Here is a 23,446-nt window from a genome sequence, read left to right on the forward strand (position 1 = left end):
AGACTCTTTCCCCTGCATATTTCACATCCCCCAGCCCACAAGACCAATGTCTTAACTGCATTGAACGTTGCTTGCTGACCCAACAAGACTAGAAAAATAAACCGTTCTTGGGTCAGGTGACGTGCTTGACTGAAAATCCAGACAACTCTCTTTTAAAATCTTTGCTCAAATCAAACAAAGTCTTTACAACTGCTCTCAGCAATTTGTTTACTCCCACTTTCTGGCTGACAAAGGAAGCTGTGCAATGCTCTCACGGGAGCACTGTGAAAGTGCCGTCCCACAGGAGTATCCGTTCTCACAGGCTTTCCAGCCACACTGTAGACTCAACAGACCTGGGTGCAACTCCTTAGAGGTCTGTGGAAAAGCTATTTATACAAAATCTCCAAATAAATGGCTATGTTTTAAGGAGCTCAGCTGTGAGCCCACGAGGGAGGGTGTTTTTCCAGCGCTCACTGGCTACAGCAGCGCTGTGTCCTGCAACGCTCTGTGCTGTGTGTGCACAGCAGCACTGCTCTTCCTTGAGTGTCCAATTCTGCTCCCATTTCTACCTACCAATGACTTTAAGCCTGGACCCACACTACTCATTTTGGCTAACGGACAGACATCAGACAGGGCAAAAGCTATCAGGAAGGGCAGAAGCTATCAGCTGGATTTCTCCATGAAAGCAAAGACTTGCAGAACAGAGCACTTTGCATTCACCAGAAACACTAGCAGTTTCTTCCTGAAGAGTATTTTAACTTATTAACCATCTTAGGCATAGGCAGTTCAACTCATACTGGAGGGTACAAAATGAAAGGAGAGGGTTAAACTTGTCAGCCTTGACCCTCTGCGTGCCCAGGGGCCCCAGGTTCTCTAAGGGGCAACACACAAGGCAACACCAACACCTCCCCCAAAGGAGATGTATGGAACAATACACCCAATTTTGTTATGTTGTGGTTTGGCAGCAAGGCAGCTCTGCCTGCGCTACTACTACGGGGCCATACAACCCTCTACAGCCCACAGCATGGTTCCAGATGTCTGAAGCTCTTGGGTGAAGCAGACATGCAACCAAAGTGGAGATCCTAACTGGAGATGTGTAGTCCCATCACCACAGGAGCACAGGATGTCCCACAGGAGCCCTTACAAAACTGCAGCCACGCATGACTCCAGCAGCCAGCTCACAGCTCACCAGGCTCACCACCCGCTGCCTTCCCCCTCTGGCAGGACCGGCTTCCTTCCCACTGTTCCCTTGCAGCCCACCAAGCTTCAGTCCCAGAGCGAGCGCCGAGAATCCCGCTGCCCCAGACAAAGTGTCCAGCTGCTCCCCAAAGGAAAGCCAGAAACGTCACTTTGTATGGGAATAAACCCTTGACTTTTAGCTTTGCAACCAGGTCACCAGCTAAGTCCTCAATCTGGAGTCAGGACCTCAGTGTCACCATTCAAGGTGAAGGGTTTCATTTGAACAAACATTTCGTTGCTGAAAAACAGATGTCCTTGCGTTCATACATCACGCTGACCCCAGAAATATCCCTGTGGATACTCCAATACTAGTGTCAATGTCCTGCTAATAAAAATAAAATAGACTGTCAGCAACAAACCTCACTTATCCTCATATTTGCAGCTACAAACAGTGCCCAAACTATGCTGGACAGTACATCTTTAGAAAAGACATGCTAAAACCAAGGCCAAAGCACTGTCAAGAAGGCCTAAGGCATGCTGCCAGGTTGATTGAGAGCAGCGAGTCCCTGGATGCTCCCGGCCTGCTTTCACTGTTGTAAGTGGGTTTGCTATGAGGCTTCAAAAACACACAAGAAATTGTCACTAGTTTAACTTACGGTGTTGATTTAAACAAACTTGTTTCCAGCAACACAAAGTTTCCAGCGTGGGTTTCTGAGCAGATTAGATTACTTTCATTTGTTGTCATTGGGAACAGGTCTAAATTAACTTGAAATAAGATTCCTTTTTAACCAAAGCTGGCACCACACTCAACAGCTTAGTTCACAAGTGGGTGGCAGCTGGGCTGGCACAAGCGCCTGGAGTAATGGAGAGCTCCCACGCCATGGAGGGCCAGCGACGCCAGGGCATGATGCCGGCGTGCACGTCCAGGACATGCACCTCTCTCCTCCTCTCACATCCTGCCCCAGGGAGGTTCCTGCTACACAGCTCAAACAGCTCAGCCAGCCCACAGATAACGCAGCTATTTAAAATACCATCCGTATATTTTCCACAAGCAGCTTCCCCACTGGAGAAAATAGTAAACACATTGCTTTCACTAGCCCAGTGTCTTGCAATACATTGCTTCCTTCCAGCCTCTAGCAAGTCTGCCAACAGCTCAACCATCGTCCCTCTCATCCTACTGGAGGAGGAAGGATTTTTGTGGGTGACGTAAGACTGAACTGGCATTAATTAAGTGTAGATCAGGCAACCAGGTGCAGTATTATGGTCCAGCCTCAAGCTGTAAGCCATTTCAGGCATACAGCAAAGTCACTGCATTGCAGCTCTACAGATATTTTCTTTACCTGCTGGTGGAAAACATCTAGAAAGAATATTTTCTATAAACTTGGAAAGAACGATATCTTTGCTGGGGACAGTAAAGGCTTAAGTATTGGGCTCCTGCATTGGCTTCATCCATGATACTGGTGCTCCTTTGAACTAGTTCACCAACCATCTATTCAGTCTAAAAGCATATGGGGCCTCCACATACTGCTCTAAAAACTCTAGTCAACCTTTCCTACTCTTTGATCTGTTCAAGGCATTTTCTATCTTTCCTCAGTTTATGGGAGAGGTCTGCAGTCCTAGTATGAGAGGATGATTTAGATTTGCTATTGACTTTGCCAGCAGTATGTTCAAAATCTATTTCTTCATTAAACATTTTACAATAGTCCTACTGGTATCTTCACTTGACTTCCAAGTTTTGCACAAAAGGGCTGATTGAGCCAGCAAAAATTGGCATGATTTTTGTTCTGTCTTTGAAGGGATATACAGTAAACTGCACTCTCTGCAGTAAGATTTCACAGGGGTCTGTCCTGCATCTGCCTAATTCAGTCTGTTCATTAATGAGCCAGATGATGGACTAGATGGTATGATGATTAAATCTCCATATGAGAGTACGCTGGAAGGATCTGCAAGCACATTTGAGAGTAGGATTAAAATTCCAAAAGCTCTTGAAGAACTGGAGTAATGGTCCAAAAAGCCAGGGCTGAACTCAATAAAAACAAATGCAGGATTCAAACTCGGGAAAAATCAGCTGTGCAAATAGAGGATCTAGAATAACTGGCAGAAGAGCAGTGCAGGAGGAAGGGCTCTGGGAGCTACTCTGGCTGAGCAGGGGACAGCAGCGTAGTGCTGCTCACGCAAGTAAACATCTCCCACATCCAGGTTAAAGAAATGTGGTGCCTGACTAGAAGAACTCACAGGAGGACAGTGGAAGAAGGCCTTCATCACTGCGAGGAAAGACTAAAAAAGTGGTTGTTTGAGCTAGAGGAGAAAAGACTGAGGTGAGACGTGACCATCTGCAGCTATGGGAAGGCTGCTGCTGAGATGAAAGGACTGTTCTCCACCCCATAGCATATCCATGGGCCCAGGCAGAGCATGCATTAAGATAGCGAACCCATTTAAAAATATTCTTCTACTAGCTGAGCTCAGGAAGAGTTCACTTCATGTTGAGGAGTGCAAGCAAAGAGACCTTAGAGCATCTTCTAATTTCTCCAAGGATTAGAGGGGAAAAATCACCAAATGTCAAAAAAGGGCTTGTGCAGAAAGTGCCAGCGTGACACAGAGCAGATCAGCTGTCCATCTCCAGAGCTGGGAGATGCAGAGCTGTCACTCAACCATGGGGATGTCACCATTACCTGTCACTTATTGCAAGATCTGGCCTGCTCCAGGATCCCTCATTAGCTTGAACAGAGGGAGCTCACGATGCTATTCCTTTGGGGGAACAGAGGACGCGGGGAGGTGACCTCTCCAGCTGTCCTGGGTGTCAGAGAGGACCCTGACTCACTGTCTCGCAAAGGGGTCACGGTGCTCAGCCCCGGCCAGACCCCAGCAAGGAGCCTCCTGCACCGCACATGCAGTGCCAGGGGGACAGCAGGGCCATGCCATTGCCAAAGACGTGAATTGTTTTCAGATGCTCAAAAATTCAGCGGCACTCTCCCTCTTTTCTAAAATAATAATCATCTGAAAGTGCACTTTTTTTAACATGAGGTCTGTTCCAAGCACATCTAGCAACCCCAGGTCAGCTGAGTCTCATTTTTTGGCTTACTCCTTTCCATTTTCCTGCCAACATCATATCATAATACACTCATGTCTGTGCTCACAACAGGCCTCTCCTTTGCCTCAGGGATGTCACAGACATTGAAAGGGGCCTGCTGAACTGTTCTCTGCTCTTGAAGGAAGAGCTGACCCCTCTGGGAAGAGAGTAAAGACAGACAAAAACACAACTGGAAAAGCATCCAGATGGCCTGCTTCTTCCCTGCTGCATCTAATAGCAGCTCAAGGTTATTGCAAGCAGAAAATTCTTAAGTTAAAAGTGAAGGTTAAAAATAGAGGGCCAAGTATTCTGCAGATTCAAGAAAGCACCATTCTACTCAAGACCATAAATCAACAATAATTCATCCTACCTGGGGGCCAAGCTTGTATGTTTTTGGCTGGGATTGATTTGACTGGGATTTAGAAATGGGGGATCAGCACCTAGCCAAAGTTCCTATCATGCAACTCCCTGGGCCCTTGCTAACACATCAGCACAGAGCTAGAGTTTCGCCAGTGCTGTTTCTTGCAGATGCTCTCGTTGTTTTCTAATCTTCCTGTAGCAAGGAAGAAAAATGTTCCTCCAGTGCAAGATACTGGCTAGCAAATGTAAATCTCTGGGCCATGTTCTTAAGAACTTAATAACAACAGGCTGAAAAATCAGCCACAGGGTGCTAAAAATAAACAAATGCATGAAAGAATTTGGCTCAGTTTAATCTCATCATGCGATGCCTCCTGCCTATAGGCAAACACTGTTAGTTTGCCTTGAGCAGGGTGTCTCTGCCAAGATGAGTGTAAAGTGAGATCAGGCTGTCCAGTGCTCTGCAATGAGACAAATCAGATCTCAGCAGGGAGAGAGAATATCTTGGGACAATAAATGAATGTCAAAGCCACTCCCTTTCCCCCCGGCAACCAAACAAACACTCATATTTACAAGGTGCTGTGAATGGCATGGGAAGACAAACACAGAGATCACACCGTAGTGGTATCTGAAGCCTGGTCCTGACACACGTACACGTTGTGCCCGCAGACCATAGCAGCCCCGGCTCCCTGGCGCTGCACCCACCGACCTCCTGGCAGTGAGTGGTGGCCATCCCGGCTCCCTGGCGCTGCACCCACTGACCTCTCGGCAATGCAGGTCTGGCTGGGCTGGGACACATGGGCCCACGTAGTCTGTTTTCACCTCTGAAAGACCTCCCCCTGGTGCAGTAAGCTATATAAATCATGCTTGCTATGGAAAATCGCTCCTTCTGCTTGACAGCTTGGCTGGGTCGACATGCTTCCAGCTGGACTGCCCTCAGTCATGCTGGTACAAATGAAACGTGGCTCCAGTCCTGGCACTGACTGACACAGGAGCATGGAGGAGCAGACCTGGCTCCAGTGTTCTGCTGCTGAGCAAATACACTTTGGGAACCCAGACTGCTAAGTCAACAAAGAAAACTGCTCTGGCTTTATTTGTCCAAACCAAAAGCAACAACCTAGTGTGCTGCCACGCAAATGTTTGCATTGCTTTTGTGTACAAATACTCATTCTTCCTAGCAAAGACCTAGGCAACTGAGTCAGTTAAAAACACCCCCAAATCCCCTGGGGTTGACTTCTAAGAGCAGTAAGATGAGTCACTCTGCTGACTACAGACCCCAAAGCCCACCTCAACCCTCATGTGTGGAGGTTGAGCATCCACACAAAAGGAAGATGAGAAGAGAAAGTGAGGGACTTACTCAAGGAATCGTGTGATGTACTCCCTGCTGCAGCGGGACCAGGTGAGTGGGGACGTATCGTACAGGAGCTGTGGAGACATGATGAAAGGTCTTTTCCCAACTGGCTCACAGTCATTGCTGCTTCCATCATGCTGAATCCCAAAACTGTGTAAGAGCACAGTCCCACAAAGGAGAGGTGAGCCGCATGCCTGCCACAACCACGCAGGTTCTCTGCTTTCTAGCAGAATGACATACATCACACCCGACATTGCGAACATTCAGAGCTTCTCGGGGGAACTTGTGGATTAACAAACACAAGGGCAATTGGCAGTTTGGGAAATTTTAATTGTCAACCTGGGACCATGCTTTAGTGGACAGGAGCTGGGCACCCAGGGGCTAATCTCAGCTCTGTGACCTTGGGTGAATCCTCCTTTCTGCATCTCCTTTCTGCCCTCTTGACTGAAATATAGATCGCCTCTCGCTGCACAGAGGGTGCAGTGTCTCTGCTCTTTTGCAGTAGGAAATGCTGCTGAGCAATGAACGCAGGGAGATGACGGCAGCTGGGAGAAGCGGGAGTTTTCCTCTTGCGCGTTTCAGGGCTGCAAAGCGTGGCCGCGCTGCACTAGCAAACAAGCTGAGCCACCGGAACTGCCTGTCTATGAGCTCCTTGCACTGGCTCACGTGAAATTGTTTTACCTTGTAATCAGTGTGCTAAAAGCATGCAACTTGATTAACTACTATGGCTAATGATGGCAAACGGGAGGTAACTTGGTAAGCTGTGGTAACTCAGCTGCGGTCAGGGATGTGTGTGTTCCCTGTGTCCCATGATACGATGAACAAGGAGAAGAACAGCTCCCGTTACCCACATCCCCCAGAAGCTCGCTTCTCCTTTTCTTTACACTGGAGTAAACCAGGGGTATTTCCACTTGAACAGGCCCAAATTCAGTACAGGTGTGCCTAAAATATAGCCTAAAGAATTCAGTGCAAGGCTCTTTGGCCTGTGCTTTATTCTTTATAAATATTTGCCTTGTATCTTCTCTGCATTCACCAGAGCACGAGTAAACTCTGTGCTAGTCACAGCCTGAAACATGGAGTCATGATCAGCTCCTTTTTCATCTACATGTTTTTACGTGTTTCTAGAAACATGCAGGTTCCACGCCTAGTGTTTCCCTTATTATTACTGCTATTTGCATCCACTAAATTGCATGTGCTCAGAAAGAAATACATTTATTACTCCCTTACCATCAATAAGCAAGTCTATGTGGAAAAGCTCAGGGTGCAGCTGATTTGAAGGGCAATGAATCATGGAGCAGACAGTCATCACAAAGTAGGCCAGTAAGTGATGTTACTTAAATTAATGGATGAGATTTAGCGCAACTGTCCAGGCTGCTTAGCGTTAGACATACGGTTCACCTCTAAGTATCTCAAAAGCAATAACTAAAAATGTAACTGAAATAATGAGCAACAAGTATTGCCTGAGAAGACGAGCACCCCCATGGTATTGTTCATACCATACCCAGGGGAAACACAGAAGGTGAACTTGAAGTGACAAAGCCAGTGGACTGTGCTTAATGCAGAGAATATATAAAGCAAGCATTTAACTGAATAGATTAATGAATCCAAAATTTAATATAATTTAATGAATAAGTCATGACATGGTATTTTTTTTTTACCAAGATACATATTTTTTGCAAGACTTTTATTTCAGTTTTCCTACTGAAAATTCAGCCAATAAAAAAGTAATGAGAATACTGAACAAGACTGATCTAATTAAACATATTGAGTATATTTTTATCATACAAAGATATTGATTAGGAACTATGATGACCAAACGACCTTTTCAAAGTTTAATGGCCTTAAACACAGAGCAGAAATTAGGACAAGCAAAATCCCATCACTGATTCTATACACAGACTAAATTTTAACCTTCTTACTGAACAACCCTCTTCTCCAAAATCTTTAGTTTCAGCAACACAGGAAATAGTAGACAAATGTAATTAGTCTAGGTTTCCTTGGAGTACATGATTTTCAGTGAGCCTACGGCAATCAGAAACTTAATTCTCTGAAATGAAATTCTCAGGGTAAATTCCTCTGGACTCTGAATGTTTTGCGTAAGTGAGGAACTGCTCAGTAATATTCTTCCAACTTCTACTTGTGTCTTTTCAAGCCCTGACTAGACAGTGCAAAGGACAGAGGTCAGAGAAGAGATTAGGAAATTGGTGGTACCTGTGTCCGAGCTCATGGGCCACGGTGAATGCCAGGGGAAGTCCCGTGTCCTCGTTTATATTACAGCTTCGGTGGGGCTGGCACATTCCTGCCACATGAGACAGACCCAGAGTCTCACAGGGTCTGTTCATTGCTGCACAGATGTCTTTCCTTTGACATTTGGAAACAACAAAAAAACACACACACACATACACGCACAGAGGGCAAGAGATTGTTTAAAACCAGCAAGTTTCAAAGCAAACATGAAAACGAGCACAGGCAGGGCTAGAGAGATCTGAGAGGAGTCAGCTCTCGATGGGAAGGGAGAGCCCAAACGCTCAGGCTGCGCAAGGTTTGCGTGAAGCCAGGCAAGCAGAGCTCGCCAGCAGCAGATCGGTTATCTGCGGAGAAAACCCTTCTGCTGCAGCCCTGATGAGCCTGTCCCGGGGGCAAGTGTATCTGCCCAGATGCTTGCCTCTGGGACAGAGAGGGTGCTCCGGGGTGCTGCGGGAAATGTCTGAGCCAGCAGATGAAGATGCATTGACACTGGCCAAACAGAAGCAAGAATGGAGACATCCAAATGGTTTTCCACAGCAGCAAGATTTACGACCTTTTCTTTCCCCTTTACTCTCTTAGTATCGCCAGCATATTAAAAAGCCTGATTAATGGGAAATGCAAGCCAGCCTGGCTACATTTATTCCATTGTATAAATAAAGCTGATGCTGGTAATAATTAAGCAGTTACTGCATTTCTTGGGGAATTAGATCCCAGGGGTGCTGTGGTCTAAGGCAGAGAAGCTCCAGCCACCCAGGAAGAACAACTTAATTGAAGTACAAGGCCTTAAGTATCTTATTTCTGCTACAAAGCAGATCTCCCAAAGAAGATAAAACTGTTGTGGTCTGTGAAGCAGTGCACAAACAAACATGATATTGCCAACAATCAAGCTGCTGCAGCCTGAAACCATCAAACTGTACGTTTTGACTTCAAGGTATATAAACTTGGCCAGAGGAATGAATTTCACTAATCATGGGAGGTTAGAGGCCTTCTCTGAGACTGCTTTGCAAATCCTTGTATTAGTCTACAAGGAAAACAGGAGAGTTCATTCCCGTGTAAATCTCCTGGGAGGATCAAGCCATGCTGGGACTTGGCAATAGGGCCATGGTGAAAACCTGGTTTGGAAACTCCAACTGGAAGCTGTCTCCAGATTTAAACCTGAAGTTTGAGACCAGTTCCAGCCATTAAGGCCAGGCAGTCTTCAAATTTCATGTTGTATGTCTTACCACGTGTGTGGGCATCTGAGACAGGGCTCAGATATTGGGAGTGAGATTTAGACAGGTCCCACTAAGATGTGCATCTGGCTGCCTAGCTGTCCACATTCCTCCAGCTATCAGAGCAATTTCTAATGGATAAAGTAGCAGCTGAAAGCAAAAAATTAGCCCGTGGGCACAATACCTTGTGAGTAGGACTGCGACATCATGATGCAATGGATGGGAATCTCCTTTAATGTTGATACTTTTCTGCCATTTGCAAAAACTTTTCAAGGTGTTGTCTGCATGGTGGGAAATTTTCAGATCCTCCTGCCAATGTGATTAAAAGTCTGCTGTCATATTGCTGCTGGATTTGTTCGGTTTTTAGGGTGCAGCGGGGAGGGCTCTGATCTCAGACACATCAGAGTGAAATCAGAAGTAACTGCCAACCAGATGGAACTGCTCCAAATATAAGTTGTAAGTTGGGTGGGAATCCAGTTCTTTTCTACTTTCCTTTCATCTGTGATTCAATTGAAACATTATATCATCTAATACAGGGGGTTAAGAAACACTGCGGGAAAATATTCCATCCTGACTGATGTGCTTCAGAGAAGGATGCAGCTGGGGAGCCATGCTGAACAGCTGAGCAGCTTCAGGCTCCCTGAGAATGATCACTGCAGCTGGGAAGCACAAACAACCAGCATTTCACAGCCCTCAGCCAATGCTACTAGCTGTGATATTCCTGCGGGACCTGACCAGCTCTGAGCAACAGAAGCAGAGCTGCTCAGCATCCGCTGGATACACCCTTGCACTCAGCCTGACCACTGACATGGGGGCTATTCCTCCCCTAAGCTTGAAGGCATGCTGCCAAAAGCAAAATAGCAGCACCAGTGGCACTGGGTAACATCCAATAAGTTACAGGATGGGAAGGAAGATATTATGATGTGAAACTATCACAAGTTAATGAATAAGTGACTAGCTATTCTAAGAATCAGACTCCACAACTCCTCTGACCATGGAATCCCCCTATCTCTAACTGGGATGCAGCCCAGGCAGAAGACAAGGAATTGAGGCACAGGAGTCTGCCTTCATCTTATGCCAGTTCATCCAGGGCGGGCTAACAGCATAAAAGAGCGCTTATAGGCTTTCAAGGCCAGCTCTCTATTTATCCCAGAGTCTGGCAGCCAGGGTGGAAATGTGAGTCACACTGTTTACTTACCTCCTCGTCTTCTAGCAGGATGAGTCGCACTATAGCAATGTTGATGGGGTTCCCAATACTGGCATGATGGAACAGACCTGCCACCTGCAAAATACAAAAGCCAAATAAATAAAGCCAAAAAGAAAGTCATTGCTCTGTGACTGTACTCCTGATAAGTACATCTGCGAGGGAACATGAGCTCAAAGGGAAGCTACTGAAAATTGTTGACAACATCTCAGGGAATTCCCAAAATGAAAGACAAGACCAGATGCAGATTTGGACCGAAATATTTGTAGTGCAACGATATCTCCATTTGAAATTGATATAATCTCTGTAGCACATTGAAATTCAACCAGAAATGCCTGAGGAACACCTCTGCTTTCACTCCATAATGGATGTGTTTGACATCTCAAAGGAAGCCTGCTCTCTGTCAGTGCATTCACCAACTAGGAGAAATCCAGGGATGCTACCTTGAGGTCCTCTGCCCAAACCCATCCTCTTTTCTGGCCATCAGAAATGCAAACAGTTACTCCCACAGCAGCAGAAGGGTAAACAAATTATACCAAAACATGCTAACTTATCCGGTGGTTTTATGGGGTTAGCAAATACCCCATGGATTTTTAATGAAGACCACCATGTTCACTTCACATTTGATCCAAGCAGAACTAACTGTGGTACTCAAAATGCGAAGTGTTAGTTTGTTAACACGCTAGACCATGTAGTTACCAGTGAATGTCTTCAGAGCACCTAGAGTTTAAGCAGCAGCATGAGCTGTTGAGGAACTTGAATCCAATTATTGTAATTAGCTTTTAAAGCCTGCCTGTAACTTCTATCACCAAATGCTCCCATGTTTTGGGGCCAGAAATACAGCTCAGCTATAATCTGATGCTGTGCTTGACTCCTTCCCTTAACTATTCGCAGTGGCACATTCCCAGGAAAGGCATTCATTTATCTCCTGCTAACCAGACTAGCACTCCCTTCATCACAGGCTGGCTGGCACCAGCTCCCCGGCATTTGGCTGGCTGCAGGGCAGTATCTCAAGATTAAGATGAGAAACATGATGGTAGTTCCCCTGAAGTGCTCCTTCTGCGCGTGCCTCCAGCTGGCACTGCCAGTTTTGAGTACAACGTTCTCGTGTCCCTGTGAGGCTTTCCACTTGCGAGGAGGTTTCCCTTATCAAGCAGAGGGCTGTGGGTGGCCTTATGTGCAGGCTTCAGAGCGCTTGCAGCTTCAGCTGTGTTTCCCTGCGCATGCTGCCTGCACACCGGGCTGGGAAAGCAGCTGTCGTGATGCTGTGCAGGGCACAGAGCACACGCGGGGTCCCTGCTCTCCCTCACCGAGAGCAGTGCAGCAGGCACAGTGGAGGCCCTGGGTGAGGGCAGCACTCATCATTTCTCTCCCTGAAACTTCAGGTCTGGAAGGAATAGCACTGCCCTTGGGGTATCTCTCTAGGAGGCCACCTTAAGCATCCCTGTTTGTGAGAAGGAGAAAAGAATGGCTCCCTAAACCCAGTGGGAAAGGCGGAATTGCTGCAGGCTAAGAGCTGCTCCCATTTACACAGTGCGTTGGGCCGCCAGTTTACCCCCATGACACATTCTCCTGAAGCAGACAGAGCACTGAGCAACGCAGAACAGCAGAAGCACGGGCATGAACAGCCTGTCCTGAGAGAGACTTAAGAGGTTACACCAGGGACAAGCCCTGGAAAGCCCAGTGGCCTTTATGTCTTATAGCTATGACTCCAGGGCCACTGGCGGGTTATGCAGTTGAGAAAGCCAGGACTCACCATGTTCATTACAGTCAGCACGTACTTTTCTATATTCTCACTCCCATGGTATTCTACCATCTTGGTGTCTGCTACCACCAGTGTTTCCACCCACTTCTCCTTGCTGATGGAGCGTTGCTTTATTCTTCTCTTTCTTTGCTGTTTCTGTTCCCATCTTTCCCTCCGCTTCTCAGACCTCTCCAGGCTCTTCTGAGATTCTGAAGATTGAAGGGGAGGAAAAAGACTTTTTTTGGTAAAATGTCCGCAAAATTGGTAAAATATCATCAGGGTGGTTTTTCTTCCTTTTTTGAATTAAAGGAAAAACAATTCAGTATTTGGAGTAAGTTCTTTGACTGGAACAGAGTTTGAAATATTCCATGAGGAACATGAAGACTCCATCAGACATAGGAACCTCCAAAGCAGAGCACTTATGGTTTGTATTGATATATGAATTTACAGGCAACCATGCAGGGAACACGTACCACTGAGAAACAGCACCAGTGACTCACCATTTACAATTATAATCACACATCTAGATTTTACCAGGGAAAAACAGTTCCCTAGCACAATGAATTCCATTCCCCAAAGCTGGACTGATGTCTTGAGCCAAATGCCAAAGGACCATGAAGTGTCCTGAGCAGGGCTGAAACATGCAGGACTACACAGAGATTTCCTAGGCCACATGGAGACTAAATTCCAGTTCCACCCTGGATCCCCTTATTGCTTGTCACCGGGAGCCGTACCCGAGGAGAAACAACAGGAACATTTATCAGGCTGAAAAGGCACACGATGCTGGAGGAGAGCGTGGACATTCCTAACACAAACGAGCAACTGGGAGTTCTCATGCAGAGACTTTCCCTATGACGCTGCTTCAAGATCAAGGTCAGGGTCAGTCCCAAGCTGGGTAAAGGCTTTACAAACCACATCACACACAGTGGGAATTGCTTTTATGATCAGTTTCTAAGGGTTCAGCATTACTTTGTTAACAATGGATTTTTACATTTTATGGACTATACTGTACTTCAACTGTGAAAGAGTGTTTTATCCTCCAGCCTGAAAAATCCTAAGTATCTAGATAATTTGATGAATTGCTAATACCAGTGTGACAGTTTAATCAAAACAACTTCCCTGAAGCTTGTTTTCGTTGTGTCCACTGCTGCTAAGCTTTCATTCAGGACGTCAAGATGCTTTGGAGAGCAGGGGTGCAGTAGGTTCCCTGGATACCACAGAGGATTTGTATGGCATTTTTGCTTTGAGATCCCTCTTAAACACTTACTCAGCTGTACATATAGGCTCGCACTATGCAGCATAGGCTATTGACAGAAACTAAATACCAAGGTCAGTCTAATACCATCTGGCTGCGTGGTCTTTTGCAAAGAAAAGCAGCAATGCGTTGATACAAAATGAAAGACCTGAAGTAATACAAATCCTACAGACTATCTGATTTCCTTTTCAGGGTGTATAAATCACATCTACTGGTCTGTATTCCAGCAGAGATTCACATGCATTACAAACTGGCCATATTATACCCAGCAAAATTAATCTATAATTAATAGGCTTTAAAGCCTAGAAGGAACCATTATGATTATTATCATAGACTAAAGAAGTTCAGTTCATTTAGATTAACAGGATGCCTAAAGATGATCTGATAATAGAAGAAAGGGTTTCTGAAAGCAGAGCGCTCTAAGAGAGAAGCAAAACATGATGCACCAGCTGGAAGATGTAGCTTCACAAATTCAGACTAAAATTAAAGCACCTAGCGAGCTGCTAAGCACTGGAACACTTCAGCAGGGATGTGGTGAATTACTTGAAATCTTTACAGCAGGATTTGGAAGTTTTTCCAAACAGTCTGCTCTAGACAGATGAGAAGTAACCAGCATGCTCTCTCTGCCTTAAAACAGTAACAAAAACCCATCCTCCTCCATCCAGTCTTTAAAATTTCACTCCTCGAGCCCTGCATTGTGATCCTATCTATCCAGGAACAATTTTGGACTGTTGCCCATTGCACACAGATCTGCTGCTTCATCACTTTGCACTGAGAACTGCGAGCCCCCCTCATCCACAGCTACCTGACTATGTTCTGGAGGGATGATACTTGGCTCTGCAGCATCAGGACCAGATGTTTCCTGAGGCAGTAACTGCTGAGAAGATGTCTGGATAATGCACCAGCTTTCCAAATGAGCTATGAACTCATGGTTAAAATCTGCTCCAGACTGTTAGGTAGAAAATGTACCTTTGCTCCCTCTCTTGCCTCTGGGAGTTCTGCCTAAGGGGTGCACCTCCACATTACGTCTGGGAAGCAAGTTTGCAGCAAGCAGACACATAAATTTCATCTAGTTAGGCCGGGGAAAAAGAGCTACGAAATCACAATGGCAACACAGGCTTCAGTGCAGCTGTACCATCTCTCCTGGGACGTGGGTTCACACTCCACCAGTTAGGCTGCCCTAAGCATTGATTTGCTCTTCACTGAGGACAGTGGCAACGTGTTTGTGACTAGCCTCAGCACTTCACAATGGAAAAGGCTTTGAACTTCCTTCTCTGAGCCTGGTGCAGTCTCCCTCCGAAGCACCAGAAACCCAGCCTGCGCTCCTGTCTTCGTGCAATGCAGCATCTGAGTTACGCTCTAATAAATTCAAAACCCTACTGGGGATAGCTGCAATTCCTCCCAGGCCTATGTTCAGAAGACAACACAGTCCATCTGAGCCACCACCACTTGCATTTTCCGGGACAGTTATTTCCTGCCAGGATCATCCTCTTCCCTGTGTTCAGGAAGAAAGCAAGGAGATCACTGCCCTGCAGAGACCCAGAATAAATGTCCTGTGGGAAAGGGTTAGCCCACTATGAAAAATTGCTATTTTTCTACTCTATCTGCAAAGCAGAAGGGAGACATGCCTTTGCAGAAATGACTGAAATTGCAGAAATTAGTTCCTAGATGCTATTACATATAAGGTACTTATGGATACAGAAAATGCTTAATTTGCATTACATTAATACTACCAGTCAGATGGGTCAAGGTGAAAACTTGGATCCACTGGAGTAAATGGGAATTTTGGTACTCAGTTCACGGGAGTCAAGATTTTACTCTGAAAGCCCCATCTCCTGGCAGGCCATAAACTCATGTTTGCAGGGAAATGAAAACAAATACTCAGTCTCCCCATCTAAGAAGGCTTGCAGCAGGACCAGGAGGAAAACACGACAGCAAGAGGCCTGAGGTTCAGCATGCAGTTAAGTGGAGTCATGTATCTGAGAAACATAAGCAAATGCAGAAAAATTGGCAGGAGAAAAAAAGCCTGTGCTCTAAAATAATTTCTGAGACTTGTGGGATCCAGTCATGAATGCTGCAAAATCACTGCTTGGTGCTAAGCAAGCAAATTTTCCTGACTAGCAATTTGAAACAGTGGTCAGCCTTCCCATAATAAAAATGCTTGTGGAAATAATTGTGTGCATACACTTCTGGAAACTTGGCTGTCCCACAGAGAGGAGCTCCAGGCCATCCAGGTATACACCTACCAGAGGGATCCACTGTGCTGCTGATCACTGTCATGCCAGCACATCTTCCAAATAAAATATCACTGCTTAGCAGGACTCCATAAAATTCATGGCTTCTCCACTCAAAGCTTATGGCTCAATTACTTCTTTTAGTGGTTTGAGGGTTTTCTTTCTAGCCAGCCTACGTGGCAAATGGGATCTTCAGCCCAGTGACTTGCAAAACAAACTAAGAGCAGTGTCATTCATGGATGAAAGTTGTATACTGGAAGCTTAACATAAGGGATGAATGCTGGGGTTTAAGATTAACATGTCTGCTGAGGGAACTTAGGGGACTCAGCACCTCAAAGGATTGGTGCATTTTCATTTATCTTTTTACTATATACTTCAAACTTACAGAACTAAAATGATGAATCCTGGGACCAAGCTGCTACTGGCTCATCGTAAAATGCAAGAAAAAGAAGAAAATACCTTGAACTCCACATGTTTTCCACACAGCTGGCTCCTTTCTGTCTTGCACTCCCCTGGCTCCTATCTCCAGTCCCTCTCCGTCGTGCTCTGGAGCATGGCGTTTATATATCCTGTGGGGCTGAGCTGTGCCATCCTCGTGAAAATTTGCAGCTAGTGGTTCAATGAAATAATCTTCATTCACGAGCCGAAACACACCTTTCTAGCAGAGAGAGAGAGAGTTGTAACCGTGAGGCCATCTGTACCAAACACAGACTCACAATGACAAAATCAGGAATGAGATAGGTTTGCAAAACTTCCCAGGAAAAAACAGGTCTTCTCTACAGAAACTATTTTACTGATGTTTTGAGCTCTGAACTCCCAGAGAAAAGAGAACAATCTATCATGGACTAAGGTTTAAGAAAGCAAAAAGCTAAAGAGACCCCAATCACAAACTGCAGATGTGTGATGAATTGGAAGGATGTCTGACACTGAGGAACTCAGGGACTGTAAGGAGGAGTTGAGACAGAGAAATGCCTTCTCCAAGAAACAGAACCAGAACACATCATGAATATGTGCATAGGAACACAGACAGTTTTTTCTCCTTTGTGCTAAAGTCATCGCTCCTTAACCTTACTGGAGAAGTTCTGGAGTGTCCAGGGAGCCAGTCCAAAGTACTGGCTTTGACCATAGCGCAGTACCAGTCTTTTGAGTAACTGTTGCACAAATGAAGTGTTTTCATAAGGATATCCTCCTCAGATGAAGCCAGTTGCTTCTGGCCTTTTGTGCTATCTAAGCACCACCATTCTGAACCATCGAGTTACAGACTTCCTATGGTCAAACCTCAGAAAACCTTTAGGGAAGCGGAAGAGGAATCTGTAGGAGCACTTGATCATGGCAGGAACTCAAATCAAGGAAAATCAGTATTAGGATAAGGAGCATTGTCTCAATGCAACACAGAGAGACTGTGTTATTGGCATCTTTCCTTTAGCAGGAAATGAAATCCTAAAACTTTCTTTGGTTAATTATGAGCTCTCTGACCCCTGGTCCAGCTGCAACACTTTGTTATGGAGTCATCCAGGACTCCAGAGCCTCCAAACTGTATCTCAAGTACAAACAGCTATTTGAAAATGCTTGCATTTGCCTGATGGGAAGTTCTTTGAAAGGGCAGCTTCATTCCAAGGACAGAGTTTCTGAGCTGGAGTCTGCAGGTTTATTGCAAGCAGAGAGTCATTCAGTCATGAGAGGATGCTGCTGTTAGCAATATTTCTTGAGCGTATTATGTGCTATAACACAACTCCATCTGTTCTTGACAGAGTCAGTTGCTTCAGAGCAGCCTTACCCCTGCCTGGCTGTCTGGAGCAGGCTGAGGCGTCCCATGCTTACTCCAGACCTCGTTCATGTTCAGCTTTGCCTATCATCTTCGAGAGGCCACAGTGCGTCCCAGGGAGGTTCTGGGCTGTTTAGAGAACGCAGTAGCACTCAGTGGGATTTGCTGTCAGTGAGAAGGTGTGTTTCTCTCCGTATAAACACACTTGGTTAACCTCTTTGCATCTTTATGTCATAGTCCATTTTAGTAAACTGTGCTAACACCTGTAACTCCCGCCTTTCTTACTCTCACTCACAATAGTCTATAACAACAGCAGTAAAAAACCTTGGAAAAGATGAAATTATACTGGAAAACTAGTGCAAGAGAGAGCAGAATCCAGCTCTTAAGACTGTATTTTAAAATCATTGACAGGAAGAGTTCAAAGTCTTGTAACTGTTCTAAGAAACTTCAAGCCTGGTCATAAAAACAGAGCTGTCAAAAGACAGGCCAAGGGTGTTAAACAAGGTGTAATTACTCCATGTTGCACTGTTGATAAGTACTAGACCAGGTGCTGCGCAAAATGGTGATAACAGAGGAACTTGGCTCTCAGAAGTGCTAATGTGATGAATTTCAACACCTGATGTTGTCATAAGCAGGAATTTGGGGTCAAAGCATCCTTGCATTACGAGTTAGGATTGCAAAGTGCTTTTAATAAAGCAACCTTGGGCTTGAAACACAAGGTATTACCATCATGTATAAATGTAATATACTTATGTACCCTATAGCTCTATGCTTTCACAAAATAGTAGTGTGTTTCTTGTTTACACCCTTTAATACCTGGCATGATTCCAACTGGTATGTGATTAATTCACTGTAATGAAGCAATAGTTCAGGGATACATATTACTTTCCATAATAATTATGGAAGACAGATACTACATTGTTGGTACAGTTTTCAGAAGTTTAGTATGTGCCTCATAAAAAGTCATTGTTATTTTAAGACTGAATAGAGAAGCCTTAAAGCAATTTACAGCCGAGGTTCACTTGCCATTCACAGTTTATGGACTGCAGGCCAGGGGGTCGCTGGACCACCTCACACCCCTCTTGTGATGCTGGGCTAACGCCTTCTGTGAGCTAACAATTTTTTCTGCTTCTTTACAAATAATACTAATCCCTAGCATTTACGTTATATTTTTCCTTTTCAATATACTTTACAAACTAATTATTCACTACTAGTAGTTTATTTTTGCCTGACTCACACTATAAGATTGGTTTTCTAAGTCACATGGTAGTATTTCAGTTCCCTGGCAGGATGAGGCCATGCAAACATTTCCAGAGCCATCATATATTATGAGGGGGTGTCCATGTGCAGATGCACATTCACAGGAGCATTCATGACACTTTCTATTTCTGTGTACATTACAGCAATCAATATTTCTCTCACACAAACATTCACAAAAATGTGAATCAAAAGGTCGTGGTTTCCTCCCAGATGCATTAGTCTATTTTTTATCTGAATGAATGGGCCTGGCTATTTTCTGCAGCATTTATCCCTCTGAAGATGTGAGTTATTACAGTCCCAGCTTGTTAGATGGGGAAACTGCCCAAAGCCGCAGAGGAAGTCAATGCAAAGGCAGTGTCAGAGCTTGGACCGTGGTTCCCAACTGCAGGCTAAGCTGCTTGTCTCTCTTCTCAAGCTCTGCTGCCTTTCCTTGGCAGGCTTCCTCCAGGCCCCAAAGCCCTTGCTGGCAGAAATCCAAGTTGTAGAACTAAGGGCAAAAGTGCAAATGAAAAGACCTGACCCAAGTGCTCAATGAGCTATAAAGTACAGGCAGTTGCTGAACACCCTTGGATGCTGTTAAATTGGGTAGGAAAAGAGCAAACTCAACACCTTTCAGGATGCGCTCAGCGTTTTGCATGACCTTCTCCATGCCACACTGACAGAGCAAACTCTCCTTGACCTCTGCTTTGACCACCAGACACATTGAATGTCACTCCCATGCTCGTTCTATTTCTGCCAGCTTCTTTTTGAATTTGAATCCTAGATCAGATCTAGCACAGTGGAACAGCCATGGGTGTGTGACCTTGGCCCCTATCTTCTTAGTCCCTCCACCTCACCATCAGTCATGGGTGGTGAAGGTCTGACTGCTCTTCTTGTAGCTTCATTGCTTCTGGTCATAAAAAGGCAGCAGCAACATTCACCTGCTGCTCATCTGTGCACAACACTCTTTATGCGCTTGCTGAAATTCAGTAGCGCAGTTCTGTGTTTCCAGACAAAGAGCAATGATTTGTGTGGCCTAGGCAGATCTCTGAATTAGCCTGGTAGAACATGGTGGTTTTTAAATCAATGTACAGACACATACTGTGTTTCTTTAAACACACGAAGCTTAAAATACAAACACAGTCCCACAGCTGAATTGAAGCCACCTGCGGCAGGCCAGCAGATGCAACGATCTGATGAATCTCACACATGTGCACACACAGCCCCTGCCCTGGAGAGCCAGGGCTGGAAATTACCATCTCTCCAAATCCACAGATCACAGGCATGAGAACTGCTAACGATTCTTCCCTCTGCAGCAGTACCAGGCCCCATACCCAGGGCACGTCCTGGAGCAGCGGGGCTCTGCGCCTGGGGCGAGCCACTGCAAAGCAGAACTTTCCATACATCCCACTGCTTCCTGCAAACCAACCAGGGCGCTCGTCATCCCATTGCATCTGCTTGGGAATGGGGAGGTCTGCGTATGATGAGAGTTACCAAGTTATACGATGACATTTTTGCAAATGTCTAAGTAATTTTAATCTCTGGGGGGACTTGGTACCCGTGCTAGATGCAAGCAACGCATATATGCATATTTATGCTAAAAGCAAAATTTTGCCTTGCAGAGTATCTGTAACAACAGTATTACTTGGGAAAGTGACTTTGGCTTCCAGCAAAACTTATACTTTTAAATGTCAAGATCACATTGAAGATATGACTTTGCTCCTAAATCACTTGGGTATGCTTTAATCGCTGACTTTTTGTTGGCTAATCTCAACAGATGCAAGTAGTTGATAATCTATTCTAACAGGTAAAGGAAGCACTGGCCCAATGTATATATTTCCAGTGTTGCCACCAGAAAAGATACATTTCCCTTTATACCCACATCTAGTTTGTCATCACCACAAATTTGTGTTTTTTACTGCCGTTGATCATTTATATAACAACGTGGAGCTTAGGTGTTCACAAAACACTAAGAAGTTTCATTACACATGAACTGCTTTATCATAAATATCTTTAGCCTTTGAACACCTTTTCAAATGTGTCTCCCATAATCCTACACTTGCATATTACAAGATGGAAGAGATATGAGAATTGCTTTCTTCAGGAATTTGGACAGAAACACAAGTCAACACAGTCCCAAACAGAGTTCTGAAACCACTGGAATCCATGGGAAATTTCTGTTAACTTATCCAAGGCAGCATCAAACCTACAAGATGAAACCCTGACTCTGCTGCTGCCAATAGAACTTTTGCCTTTGCTTTCAACAAAAAGATTTCACACAACTTCTACTATTTTGTTATTGCTTAAAAATCTCAATACTTACCAGTCCATCGCATGTGCTGAGTGCTGCCAGACCACCTTTCAGCATCCGGCTCTGAACCTCCCCAATCATATGGCAAGAGTTGTAACTGTGAGACCGGATCTTGGCGTTAGCGATTCCCCCGTACCGTCTCTCGCTAACAAACCCAGGTGCAAGGAGATTGTTATTAAGGCTTAAGTTGAATTTCAGGGGTTGTCCTTTGTAATGCAGTTCATAAAAGGCGAGAAAATTGTTCCTGGAGGAAAGAGACCTTTTATGAATTGCTCGGTGAGACAAATCATAGGACAGGAATGATCCACTCTCATCAACCTGGATCGGATGAACGATGTCATTGCTGGGATACTGCAAAACAGGCTCTGTGAAGAAAGGATTTCCATGGTTAGTTTTAGAGTTAATAATCTTTCTTTTCAAAGCCCTTCAGCTAGATGCTGATCTCCCAAAGAAAGTCAGTGGAGTTCCAGGACCTGGAAACAGTAAGTGCAGAATTCATTTTGCCCCACTAAAACGGCCCGATCCCAAGTCAGCTCGCCTGTTTTAGACACCTGCCTCAGGACGAGCTGAATGGCAGGGCAGAAGTACCTCTTCCCTTCAGCTAGCTGGCATCCGCGTAGGGACACACCAGCTCCAGGAAGGAGGCTGTGCCACAGCAATTCGGAGCAGAAGTCGAAGGACAGCAGAGGGGGAACTCGGACAAGCTGAATTACAACAGCACCCACAGTCACACCAACTACAGCCGCGCCAGGGCACCCCAGCTGCACCCTGACTCTTAGGGTGCTGTTTCAAGGCAGCTTTGGCCAACCTAATCCAGGTGACCACGCTCTCCCCTTTCCCTCTCCAGCAACGCATTCCCACTTCTTCCCATGGGCTAGCACTGCACTCAGACACTTTGTTGAGCCAGCTCTGGGAGCCGATCCCACCCAAAAGCAGTTGCGTATTTTGTAGCGCTAGCTGTGGGGCCGCTTCCAAGCCAGATCAGATCCCTTGTGAATGGAAGGGGTGTCCGTGTCCGAGGGCAGCTATGGGAATGGGCAGGAGGACACAGCAGGGTGGAGGGGAGGGCAGGGACACCACGGGCATGGGGCATGCCCGGCTGGGCTCTCCTGCCTCTGGGGGTGTCCGGGGCAGGAGCAGGGGCTGGGATTCTCCCTGAGAGAGGGAGTAAGAAGAGAGAAGGGACAGAGGAGCGTAAGGGAGGGGATGCGCAGAGGACGGCAGGCTCCGCACTGACACGGGGCCGCTCCACCACGGCCAGGCTATCCCCACTTCCCCTGCACACCCGCCTGCTGTTTAATTACAGCTGCTAGGAAAAAAAGAAATTCCAGTTGGGAAACGATGTTTGGAAGCCGTATAGCTGGGCAAAGCCTCCCGCGCTGGCTCCAGCGGTGCTCCCGGGGGCAGCCGGGCTGAGCGGGATGCAGAGGCGCGGGGACCCCGGAGACGCTCCCGGCTTCGCCTTTGCATCCCCGGGGCAGCACCGCACGCAGCACCGCGTCCCCCCGGGAAGCAACCGCGTCCATCCCCGCGTCCATCCCCGCTCCCCGCGCATCCCCGCGTGTCCCTCCGCGCCCCGCCACGCACCTGGCTGCGCGGGCCGGTGGCTCCGCTGCGCGGCCGCCAGCGCCAGCGCGGCGGCGAGGAGCAGGACGCTGCCCGGGGCAGGCATCGGTGCGGGCGGCGTCAGCTCGCCGGGCGGCGGGACATGCCGGCGGCGCGGCTGCGGGGCCGCCCCGGGGCGGGCTGGGCTCCGCGGTGCGGAGGGCGCGGGCCGCGCAGGGCAGGGTGCGCCCGCCGCCAGCCGCGCCGTGAGCCGCGGGGCCGCCCCGCTCCGCTCCGCTCCGCGCCCGGCTGCCCCGCCGCTGCCCCGGCACGGCCCGGCCCGGCCCGGCACGGCCCGAGGGCGCCCCCCCGCGGCCCCGCCTCGCTGAGGGCCGGGAGCCTCGGCGCCGCCGCCGCAGCCCGCCCCGGGGGGAGCCGGCCGGGCCCCCGCGGCGGGGAGCGGTGACAGGAGCCCGCGTCGCGCCCGGCGCCTTGCCGGGGGGGCCGTCGCCCCCTCCCGCCCGGCCTGGGCTCGGGCCCGCGCCCCCCGGGGCTTGGACTGCACCCGTGGGTCCGGGTCCCCCTCAGGGTCCGGGTCCCTCCGGGTCAGAGTCCCGCCGGGGTCCGGATCCCCCCGGGTCAGGGTCCCCTCAGGGTCTGGGTCCCTCCGGGTCAGGGTCCCCCGGGTCAGGGTCCCCTCAGGGTCTGGGTCCCTCCGGGTCAGGGTCCCCCAGGGTCTGGCTCCCCTCAGGGTC

General features: G+C 47.1%; 1 protein-coding gene across 1 annotated transcript in view; it reads right to left on the minus strand.

Annotated features, from left to right (window-relative positions):
• ADAMTS7 (ADAM metallopeptidase with thrombospondin type 1 motif 7) overlaps positions 1 to 22,818 on the minus strand; it is a 79,220-nt gene extending 56,402 nt beyond the window's left edge. Inside the window, exons 1-8 of the mRNA XM_067305434.1 lie at positions 22,734 to 22,818; positions 21,159 to 21,511; positions 16,291 to 16,489; positions 12,355 to 12,551; positions 10,593 to 10,676; positions 9,579 to 9,703; positions 8,148 to 8,297; positions 5,943 to 6,086 (exon numbers count right to left, since the gene is read on the minus strand). Of these exons, the coding sequence (XP_067161535.1) occupies positions 5,943 to 6,086; positions 8,148 to 8,297; positions 9,579 to 9,703; positions 10,593 to 10,676; positions 12,355 to 12,551; positions 16,291 to 16,489; positions 21,159 to 21,511; positions 22,734 to 22,818 (1,337 nt within the window). The remainder of the gene's footprint in view (positions 1 to 5,942; positions 6,087 to 8,147; positions 8,298 to 9,578; positions 9,704 to 10,592; positions 10,677 to 12,354; positions 12,552 to 16,290; positions 16,490 to 21,158; positions 21,512 to 22,733) is intronic.
• Between the last annotated feature and the right edge of the window lie 628 nt (positions 22,819 to 23,446).

The sequence above is a fragment of the Apteryx mantelli genome, chromosome 15, assembly GCF_036417845.1.
Source record: "Apteryx mantelli isolate bAptMan1 chromosome 15, bAptMan1.hap1, whole genome shotgun sequence".
Lineage (NCBI taxonomy): Eukaryota > Metazoa > Chordata > Aves > Apterygiformes > Apterygidae > Apteryx > Apteryx mantelli.